At 29.1% G+C, this 11,809-nt stretch overlaps 2 protein-coding genes across 2 annotated transcripts; both read left to right on the forward strand.

The window, feature by feature from the left end:
• The first annotated feature begins 3,551 nt into the window (after positions 1-3,551).
• Positions 3,552-4,821, forward strand: LOC107945007 (1-aminocyclopropane-1-carboxylate oxidase 1-like). The gene is made up of 2 exons (NM_001327480.1): positions 3,552-3,749; positions 3,838-4,821. The coding sequence occupies exons 1-2, from the start codon at positions 3,645-3,647 to the stop codon at positions 4,663-4,665; spliced, it is 933 nt and encodes a 310-aa protein (NP_001314409.1). The 5' UTR covers positions 3,552-3,644; the 3' UTR covers positions 4,666-4,821.
• Positions 4,822-10,165: 5,344 nt separating this feature from the next.
• Positions 10,166-11,512, forward strand: LOC107957214 (1-aminocyclopropane-1-carboxylate oxidase 3). Its single transcript, XM_016892669.2, has 2 exons — positions 10,166-10,373; positions 10,459-11,512. The coding sequence occupies exons 1-2, from the start codon at positions 10,272-10,274 to the stop codon at positions 11,302-11,304; spliced, it is 948 nt and encodes a 315-aa protein (XP_016748158.2). The 5' UTR covers positions 10,166-10,271; the 3' UTR covers positions 11,305-11,512.
• The last annotated feature ends 297 nt before the right edge of the window (positions 11,513-11,809 follow it).

Genomic DNA, 11,809 nt, shown 5'->3' on the forward strand with positions numbered 1-11,809 from the left:
AAGCAGTTTATTAAAAAATTAAAAAAATATTTAATATGATATTTTTATTATAAAACATTTAATGAAAAAAGATAAAATTAAAAATAATTATGATATATTGTTTCATTGAAGTCGTCACAACCTAAATAGTTTTTCTTCTTTTTTATTTTTTAAATTTTTATTTGAAGTAATTAATTATAAATGAAGCCCCCACCAGGCTTCCACTTTTAGCTAGCCGACCGCCACTTTTACTCCTAAATTTCGTACGAACTGTCTTCCACTACATGATGCATGGTATAAATAGGAAATATTGCTTTTCACAAAAAAAAAAAATTATACCTTCTCCAAATTAAATATTAAGTGTCTTATCCATTTCCGGCCAACTTCAATTATCATCTCAAACACTTGCGAAAATCTATCTAGCAAACTAATAACTTTAAAAATTCTAAGTGTAATTGATTTGAATAGATTTGGGCAGTTTGTGAAGTTGAAATCTTACTCTAAATATGAAAAATCTTGTTTAACTTGGAAAGAGGTAATTGTATTGAAATTTTTATGAGAAAATGATATTATGATATTGCTTAAAATTTATAATTTATCTTATTTGCAATCTTTTAAATCAAAACAATTGAGCCATGACTTAGATGATATTATGAACACGTGTTAACTCATATTTGAAGATTGATTTGATCCCATGGACTAACATATCTTTAAATATTTGAATTGATCCAAATCAAGCAAATTGTATCTCTTGATTTGTGGAGATTGACTTGCAAACATATCTTGTATATATTTGATTTATTCTAAATTTTATAAGGATATTTGTAAAGCTTTTTTATTATGCTATGTTAGGGAAATGTTTGCATAAATTAGAAAAAAGTGTTGAGTTTAGTACTTAAACTTTTTCTTTTGGAATTAATTATTACAAGTGCATTTTGTAAATAAACAAGTAAAACACTTGGTTTACAAACTACGTTTTCAAAGGGAAAAGCTAATTAGAAAGAGATCTAGATTTCAATTAGTGCATAAGTAAGGAGAGAAAACTTAGTAGAGAGAGTCCTTGATCTTACATAGTGCAAAAGTAAGGGGAAAAATCCTTGGAGGAGAGAAATATAAATTTTAGGTGCAAAAATAAAGTTATAGACCGGGTGTAAGTTAAAGATAATTAATTATCACTCTTGTAAAAACTCTACAAACGTAGAGAAATTAAACTGTGTAAAGAAATAATAATAATAAAAACACCTCCCATTATGACAGTCTTGAAAATGTCGAAGTCGTCAGGTTTTAATAACCTAAAATGAAGGTTTGAATTATCATCAAATTTATTTTAGCTTAAGTTTAAAGATATTTTGATCATTAATTTGTTGTAATTATTATAGTCCTTGTTAGATCAAATATTTATCTTGATTAATACATTAAACACATTTATTTAATCATTTACGTATTTTATATATATATATTAGCTTATATTTTTAAAAAGAGTTTTAAGTTAGATTAGAATGATAATAAAAAAAATTAGTTTTAGGTATTTATTAATAACATGTCACATCATAAATTTTTATAATGTATGGGTAATATAATACATTAAAAATCAAATTAAATTTTGTTACGGTTTCAACTCTAAAATTAATAATTTTTTTTATAAAATTCTAAATTTCTAAATTCTAAATCTCTTGATATCTAAACCTAATCTAACAATTTCCTAAAATCATAAATATTAAAAATTTAAATTCTAACCCAACATACCATAAACAATAAATCTAATTGGAAAAAAAACATAAAAACCTTATAGTTACTACTTAGTAATATTATTTGTTAATCTTATTTAATTTGTTTACATTAATTAGGATTAAAATAATATTAAGGAGAGTGATAGAAAATTTTTTCCCACAATTTTAGTGGATACCTAAAAATTAAGATTTTAAAATATTCTAATAAATAAAAAAAATTATTTGGAAGCTTCAAATTAAAGAGAGTCAAACTTTAATATTGGGAATGTGAGAAGAAGAGCCTACACTGTTTATACGCGGCTGAATCTTTTCTCTCTCAACAAAAATCTATTCCTTTGCGGGTTCATGAAAAAGAAATTGATTTAACGTATCATAAAAAAAAGAAAAAAAAGAAAATCACATCAACCACTTCTTTACTTAACCATCTTATACTTTAGAGAAATTTATATTTACAAAAAAAATTACACATGAAATAAATTATATATAAACATTTTAACTCAATCTTACAATAATGAAAATGATGTAAATATATTTATAAAGAGGTATGTGTAGTATTTCATATTCATCACACCAAATTTAAGTGTGGGCACCATTAATTGATTTTGTTATGGGACACATGTACAAATTTTAAAAAATAAAATTAATAATTTATACATAATAAATTAAATTTATCAACAATTTAAACATGTGTGTTTCCTCCCAAACCATTTTGGAATTTGATTTTTCTTTTTGAGATCAAACAAATCAGCTAGACATGTCCTTATCATAAACAAATAATTTGGTCTCACACACACCATATTTTACTCGTCAATTTTACCTTATTTTCCCTATCAATTCCACGTTTTGCTTAACTATTACGACAAACTATTTTTTTGCTGAATAATACATTCCTCGTGCTAAAATTTGTAGTTGTAGTTCAAATAAGTCATAAATATTCCTAAACAATACTTCTTTTCTTATATTCTACCTTCTAAACCCTAAACTTTATTTTTTATTATTACAATTTATCACATCTTTTTACTTCTTTCAATCTTCAATTTGAATTTTTTGTTTTTTTACAACAATAAATTATTATTTCGATTTAGGTTTTGATATATCCCTATGTAATTCTAATTCTAATTATTTATAGTTATAAATATGATTATATTTGTATTTATTCATTTCCTTATTATAGTTTCATATCCTCACAATATTTACTAATTAGTTCATTAAATAATTAAAAAAGAAACTTGATTATTAAAAAAAAAAACACTTTTTGTGAAAGAGCTGAGCAACTTCCATTTGGTGCTAATAACTTCTAGGAAATGGGATGGGAGTGGTCCAAACTTAGTTATGGTCAAATTTACTAAGAAAGAAATGACTCAATTACAGCCATCAAAGTGTGGGTCCACATCCAATAGTTGGACCCATAGAGCTTACCAGTTGATAGCTACTTCAACATGGCAAATCAATTTTAGCCATAGATGTAGCCCCTCATTTTCTCTTTCAATTTTCTATTTTTTTTATTAACATTATATCAATTACTAAATATATTATTAATCATGACATGTGATGTCATGATTACTTATCTCATCTCTTAATTATATATGGTTAGGTGTTTAATATTTATTTATAGGAGCCATCCGTTTATCTCTTTAGAAAACATTTACAACAAAAAAATTAATCATTAACATTAAGTATGAATATCTTAATTACGATAAAAAAATTATTTATATCCAATTTTTTTATTAAATTATTAGTTTCATACCTACGTCCACTTGAATTATATACCCTTAAACCACACTTGAAACTATGTATATATAGCCCCCCACCACACCCCTTTCCTCCACTCTGCATTAAACAACTCTAAGCACATAATAACATCCCTATTGTGCTTAGCAAAAAAAAGAAAAACCCCATTGTAAAACAGCCTCACTTTGAAAGATTTTAAGAGCAATGGTAAAATTTCCAGTGATCAACATGGAGAAACTCAATGGTGAGGAGAGAGCAGCAACCATGGAGTTAATCAAAGATGCATGCGAGAATTGGGGCTTCTTTGAGGTACTAAAAGCTAGTTATATATTTTCTATTCTCGACTACATATTTTCTTTTTATTATTATGCTAATCATTGTGGTTCATTTGGTGCAGGTGCTAAATCATGGGATTCCCTATGATTTCATGGACAAAATTGAAAGCTTGACGAAAGAGCATTACAAGAAATGCATGGAGCAAAGGTTTAAGGAATTGGTGGCAAGCAAGGCCCTTGAGGGTCTCCAGGCTGAGGTTACTGATATGGACTGGGAAAGTACCTTCTATTTGCGCCATCTCCCTGAATCAAATATGGCTGAAATCCCAGATCTAACCGATGAATACAGGAAGGTGATGAAAGAATTTGCATTGAAATTGGAGAAACTAGCAGAGGAGCTGCTGGACTTGTTCTGTGAGAACCTTGGTCTCGAGAAAGGGTACCTCAAAAAGGCTTTCTATGGGGCAAAAGGTCCCACCTTTGGCACCAAAGTTAGCAACTACCCACCATGCCCCACCCCAGATAAAATCAAGGGACTCAGAGCCCACACGGACGCCGGTGGCATCATATTGCTGTTCCAAGACCCCCAAGTGGGCGGCCTTCAGCTTCTTAAAGACGGGGAATGGGTGAATGTTCCTCCTTTGCGCCACTCCATTGTCATCAACCTCGGGGACCAGCTGGAGGTCATCACCAACGGTCAATATAAGAGCGTGGAGCATAGGGTGATTGCCCAAACCGACGGTGCTCGGATGTCGATAGCTTCGTTCTACAATCCCGGCAGCGACGCCGTTATATACCCGGCGCCGGCCTTGCTGGAGAAAGAAGAAGAAGAGAAGAAAGGATTGTACCCAAAATTTGTGTTCGAAGATTACATGAAGCTTTACGCTTTGCTTAAATTCCAGGCCAAGGAACCGAGGTTTGAAGCCATGAAAGCCATTGCAACAGCTTAAAAAATGGAAGTTAATCTACACCCTAAAAGTCCTTAACCATATCTGTACCAACCTGGAAATCTTATCGTTGTAATTTTGGACCACTTCATTAATTGTTGGGGGTAATATATATTGCTACTTCAATAATTCCATCCTTCATACGGTTTCAACGTTAAATTCTAAAATATCTAATTATTCTTTTGATGATTGGTATTGATTTCATTTACTTGGATCTGCAAAACTTAATGCCATAAAATTGATTGAATAGTTGGCGAAACAATTGTTGCAATTTTTGTTTTTACATTTTAACTTACCATGCTACTACTACCTCCATCCTTTTTAAGCATAAACTCCCACTCTCTCCTTCTTTTTCCTTTAATATTATTTCATACTTCAATTCGACAAACATTTCTAGACAATCAAATTTCACAAACCACTCCTCAAACTACCAAAATTCATTGAATAAAACCCACAAATTTGATTAATTTCAAAATTCAAGTTACCAAATGTTACATGAAAACTAACCCTAAACCTTGTGTATTGCTAAAGATGGCTACAAGTCTAAATAAAATAATTGGGGTTTTCTCTAACGTAATGGGTGATCAACTCAAGCCTAAACTAAACATAGAAATTAATTTCGAGTTTAATGAATAACATGGGTAGAAAAACACAAATTCAAACCAAATGTAATTAAAAGAAGCCCCACAATTAGTAATTATTGTTTTGGAGTTGTAATAAATTTTTTATCCGACATGCTTTACTAACATGATGACATTGGCTACAAATATCCAATAGATGTAATTCCTGATGCATTGGAAAGCTGACAAACAAAGCTACCGGTCATATGGAGAGTGTTTGGTCTAATTCCCCAGAGATCAAAGACTTAAGTTCATCCAACCCCGTGTGTTGGTATGATAATTAAGATGTTTACCGTCTTAAATATAATTTGGGTTTCAATCATATTAATTGCATTGCGGTTAGGGCTTTGAGTTTCTCTTATAATTCACAAAAAAGAGAAAAATTTAAATTCACCCCAAATAAATATATATAAAGATGAGAATTTTGTCTTTCAATGTAATACTAAAATTATCCGTTTAATATCCATTAATGAAAACAGAACACATTTCAGAATCAGCGATTGATATTTTAATTACAACAAAAAAAAATTGAATAACAAACACTCTAACTATAATTGATAATTAATTTAAATCGTAAGCATGTTACTAACAAATTTTCAGAGGTGATTGATTCAAGATGGTTTGGGTGCATAATGTTTTTTCTCAAATGAATTAATTAGTTATGGGTTGAAAGTTATGAGCATATTAATAACTTAAAAAGAAATAGTTAGGTAAGATTTAATATGATTTTTATTTAATCTATATATTAATAAACTATCAAAATTATAAAAATGCAAATTTTGAAAAAAAATATTTAAATGAAAACCATAATACTCATAAAGGATATAAGGAATTATGAATAATCAAAATCACTAAAAAAATGAAATTTAGGTGTAATTATTTATAATTATATATGTGAAGCATATTTGGATAACCATAATAATTAGTGGATCATATTGAATTATGATTATATTGATCTCTAATTGTTGGAGGATATAGAGAATTGAAGTAATTATGCATGTAATTACAAACAATTACATTCAAATTGGAGTAATTATGTGGACATATATTTTATTTTTATAATATAATTAATATTATTTTACTAATCTCATTTAAATAGTCTAAAAAGTGGAGATAATTTTTTAGACATTTTGATGTAGTAAATATTTAAATAAATTACACAATATCTATTATTTATTTATATGTGGTTAAAGACTAATATTTGAGGATGACAAGGAGTATATGTTTAATATTAGAGAGAGAATAATAACCCAACAAATATGGAATGCAAAAGTACTTAGATAAAAAAAAATATAAAATATTTATTTTTTCATGTTAATTTTATTAAAATTTTTAAAAATACTTTTTTAGACTAACATATTACATTTAATGATTTCAATTTTAAGTAGAATTTTTCTTCAAGTATTATTGATAATATTTTATAAAAATTAATATTATTTCTTAGAATTTCAAATTATAAAATTGTATAATTACAGTTTATATTACTAAATATGAAAATGATAATTACGATATAATTACACTTTATCAATTAAATATGTATAAAAAATCAATATTTTTTATAATTATATTTCAATTCAATTACTTTATGGTGTTGACGTGCACATTATTAATAATAAAATGTGATTATTTGTAAAAAATAAATAATTAAACAAACAATTAATAAAGAGTGTGGATGACCAAGAAGTATAGAATTTGCTGATTAAATGAACCGATTTTGTTAATTTAATGAGGGAGTGTTGTTTAGGGTATGATGGACATGTCTCATTTGGGGCTTAAAATATTATTCAATAAATGTATTTGTTTTATTTTGGTTATTAAAATTTGTATTTGTATGAATGATAATTCATGAAACTTTCAATTTCATTAAACGGCTTTGAAAATTAAAAAATGTCCCCATCACCTTTGGAACTCACCTTTCCACTTATTGTTGCCGACCTCCATGCACATGCACTTCACTTTAATTATTTTATATACATTTGAATGCGTACAATAATTATCCTAAACTAACTAGATTTTGATACCTTTTTAACGGTCTCCCACTACCTGATATATAAAAGGAAACATTGCCTTTGATATCATCTATACATCTTTTACCATTATTTAATAATTGATACATCATTACCAACCCATCTCCAATCTATAAATAAGAGGGTAATACAATTTAGCATTCTCGAATTTATATATTTTTATATTAATTAATAATGTTTATATCAAATTAATTAATACTCAATCGGTAAATTTAAGTTCAAATTTTAATGTGTGTAATTATAAAATACAAATATCCGATCTTATCATGTGTATTTCATAAATGAATTTTGTCTATTCTTTTTTCAATTTTTCATCTATTTTACTTTATAAAAAAATTAATTTTACACTATAATTACTCAAAAATATATATTATCCATGAATTTGATTGTCCATTCAAGGCCAACGTAATAAATGAAGCACCCTCAAAGGAGTCGAAGGCAACCGAACATAAGACCCCCAAACAGTAAGCTTAGAACATAGAAAACCGAATTTGATAACTAAGTGCACCGTACAAACATGTGGTGAGGTATTGTTATTTTATGATTAAGATTATATCATGCACGTAGTGTCCACATTATAATTTTTTATTTAACAAAAGTACATATATAAAAGAAATTAACTTGTTATTTTAGCTTTCAAAACAAAAAGAAGATAACCACACAAGCAAAAGAACAAAATAAAAAAAGGGTGGCTGCTAAAATTTTTTTAAAAAAATTAGGCAAGAAATTAATTGAGAGGGAGGAATTTTCAAGGCTCCTTGAATAAAAAAAATATTAATTTAAAATATTATAAATTTTAACGGGTTAAAAATGAGATTTTCATAGAAAGGTTGACGTTTTTACTAACTTCTTCTAGTATTGTCTTTATATTTCGATAACAAATTTATTAAATGAGTAGAGTTTTTAGACCATACAAATAGAAAATTAAAGGTGAAATATGTTGTATTTAAAATATATTAAAAATAATATAAAAATATAAAAAATAGGATAGTATTTAACTTAGCTTGTAAATTTAAAACTAGTTTTGGTGTCTATTCCTTGTCATTCTTCGGGAGTTGGTTTTACTCCACATTTGAAACATGTGAAATTTGACCCCAAATATTCCACATTATTTTCGAAATTGATTTTTCTTTTTTCGTTCACTCATAAAGATTGGGTTCATGGTTAAGAAATAATATTTGACATGGGTCAAACACGAATATAATTTACTTGTCAATTTTTCTCATTGAACTCCACGTTTTTGCCTAACAACGACGACATGGCGGCTAACAACAGGCTATTATTCTTTTCCCCTTTTTTGGCTGAATGCCATATTCTTCCTGCAAATTTTATATTACTCAATGTTGGACTAATAATTATATATTAATTCAAAAAAAAAGTCATATATACATTCTTAAATAAATTTAAGAGTCAAGCTTTCTTACTTATTTGTCTTATTATAAAATTTAAGTATAAGTTATCTTGCATTACAATTTGACATTTGCTTTTGCTTTTTAATGTTTGAAATGAAATTTCCAATTCTTGTTCTTTTAAAACATGAAATAGTTATGGATTGACTTTCATGATGTGTCCATCTCTTTCAAATTTGTTTTTTTTATTGTATTATTATTTTGGGGGGGGGGGCGTCACCAAAATTTAACACAAACCCTACAATAAATAGAGCCTTTTTTTTACTAATTACGTCATTAAATGAACAAAAATGTAACTTAATTAAAGAAATTTTTTTCCCAAGATCGGAATTATAATTGGATAGGAGGGACTAAAGGTTTGATATTTAAAAAAATTAAAATAAATCATATTTGATTAGGAAAATCAATTTAGAATCAACAAAAAGTTAACATGTATTTTTTAAAAAAATATATATTTTACTGATTGAGTCTTAGCTCGATTGATATTAATATTATTATCAATACAGAATTACGTAGGTTCGAATACACTGAAACGTATTATCTTATTATTTATGAGTTGGAAGCGGCTATAGTAATTTTAGTCATTATATAAAAAGAAATAATCTAAATCTATAATAAAATTATTAAAAGAATATATTTCTTAACCAAATAAATACAACATAAATTTATTTGACGGTGGAACGGTATGAAATTGCTGAGCACCTTTGTTTACTAATAAATTCTTAGCTTAATCAATGAGTGGACCATACTTAATTTTGGCAAAAATTAACAAGAAGGAAATGACTCAAAAAGAGCCATCAAAATGTGTGTCCAAATGCCAACAATGGACCCAAAGGACCAAAGAGTTGATAGTTACTTCAACAAGGCAATTCAATTTTAGCATAGATTTAACCCCCCAACATTTGTTTTGAATTTCTTTTATTTAAAATCATTGATTAATTAATACATAAATCAATTTAACATAAAAGATAGATAAAAATTTGAAATTGTAATGAATTTACACAAACTCCAATAGATTAAAAATTAAAATACATTCGAAAAACTTTTTATTTATAGATAAATTTGAATATAAACACTCAAAAAGCCCTAATTAATTTATGACAAAAATTTATTAAAATGCAATTTTCATAAATATATTCATTGTATACCCATCTAAATATTTTATCTTATTATTTTGCTTTCAATCACACCTTTTTGTAAAGTAGGTTATGATTTAAAAAAAAGAGAAATTGAATTTAAATTGTAACCTTTTTAAATACCACATTTAAGAAATGATTTAAAATTGAAGTTATGCATGTACTGGTAGTAGTATTATTTTCCAATTTTCCTCCTTGTTAATTTGTTGATACTGTTAATTTCTGACCCACAAGCCGACATCCACTTGAATTATATACCTTTAAACCTTACTTGTAAAACTTTCTATAAATACCCCCATACCCCTTTCCTCCATTCTGCATTAAACAAATCTAAGCTTTTGCATAATAACATCCCCATCGTAAAACAGCCTCACTCTCAGAGTTTTTTAGAAAAAAAATTAAAAAGTCGTAAGAGAAATGGCAAAATTCCCAGTGATCAACTTGGAGAAACTGAATGGTGAGAGAGCAGCAACCATGGATCTAATCAAAGATGCCTGCGAGAATTGGGGCTTCTTTGAGGTACCGATTGCTACTTTATATGTACATATACTCTATTCTCCTTGGTAGATTTTTGCTAATTATTAGCGCGGTTCATTTGGTGCAGGTATTGAACCATGGGATTCCCTATGATTTTATGGACACAGTGGAAAGCTTGACGAAGGAGCATTACAAGAAATGCATGGAGCAAAGGTTTAAGGAACTGGTGGCAAGCAAGGCCCTTGAGGGTCTCCAGGCTGAGGTTACTGATATGGACTGGGAAAGTACTTTCTATTTGCGCCATCTCCCTGAATCAAACATGGCTGAAATCCCAGATCTAACCGATGAATACAGGAAGGTGATGAAAGAATTTGCATTGAAATTGGAGAAACTAGCAGAGAAGCTGCTGGACTTGTTCTGTGAGAACCTTGGTCTAGAAAAAGGATATCTGAAAAAGGCTTTCTATGGGGCAAAAGGTCCCACCTTTGGCACCAAAGTTAGCAACTACCCACCATGTCCCACCCCAGACAAAATCAAGGGACTCAGAGCCCACACGGACGCCGGTGGCATCATATTGCTGTTCCAAGACCCCCAAGTGGGCGGCCTTCAGCTTCTTAAAGACGGGGAATGGGTGGATGTTCCCCCCTTGCGCCACTCCATCGTGGTCAACCTGGGAGACCAGCTGGAGGTGATCACCAACGGCAAATACAAAAGCGTGGAGCACAGGGTGATTGCCCAAACCGACGGTGCTCGCATGTCGATAGCTTCGTTCTACAACCCCGGCAGCGACGCCGTTATCTACCCGGCGCCAGCACTGGTGGAGAAAGAAGAAGAAGAGAAGAAAGGATTGTACCCAAAATTTGTGTTCGAAGATTACATGAAGCTTTACGCTGTGCTTAAATTTCAGGCCAAGGAGCCGAGGTTTGAAGCCATGAAAGCCAGGGAAGCAACTGCTCCCACTGCAACAGCTTAAAGAGAATTCAATACCTTACGTAGGTTTGAGTTTGATAAAGAAATGAGTACTGTTAATCTATTTTAAGCTTTTTAATGGTGTGTGAGAAAAAATATTAAAGAAAAAAGAAGTCAATGTTTACTCTAGGCGAGTGTTTTGATTTAATACTCTACACAGTGACGATCCTATCAATTTCTACTATACTATAATACTATTTTATGTTCTACCACCAATGGAACTCACCTTTCCACTTATAGCTGCCGACCTTCATGCACATGCACTTCACTATAAATATGTTATATAAAATAATTAGTTATAAATTTGATTGCGTTATTTAATTAAACATTAATTATTATCATAAACTAACTACATTTTGATACGAACATAATTAAATGGCCCTTTTAACTGTCTTCGACTACGTGTTCTATATAAAAGGAAACACCTGCCTTTGAGAAAGCTATTATTTGATGTAATTATAGTCTTCACTCAGTTAATATTGATATTGTAGTCAGTATAGAAAGATATG

The sequence above is a fragment of the Gossypium hirsutum genome, chromosome A07 (genome assembly GCF_007990345.1).
Source record: "Gossypium hirsutum isolate 1008001.06 chromosome A07, Gossypium_hirsutum_v2.1, whole genome shotgun sequence".
In the NCBI taxonomy this organism is placed as follows: Eukaryota; Viridiplantae; Streptophyta; class Magnoliopsida; order Malvales; family Malvaceae; genus Gossypium; species Gossypium hirsutum.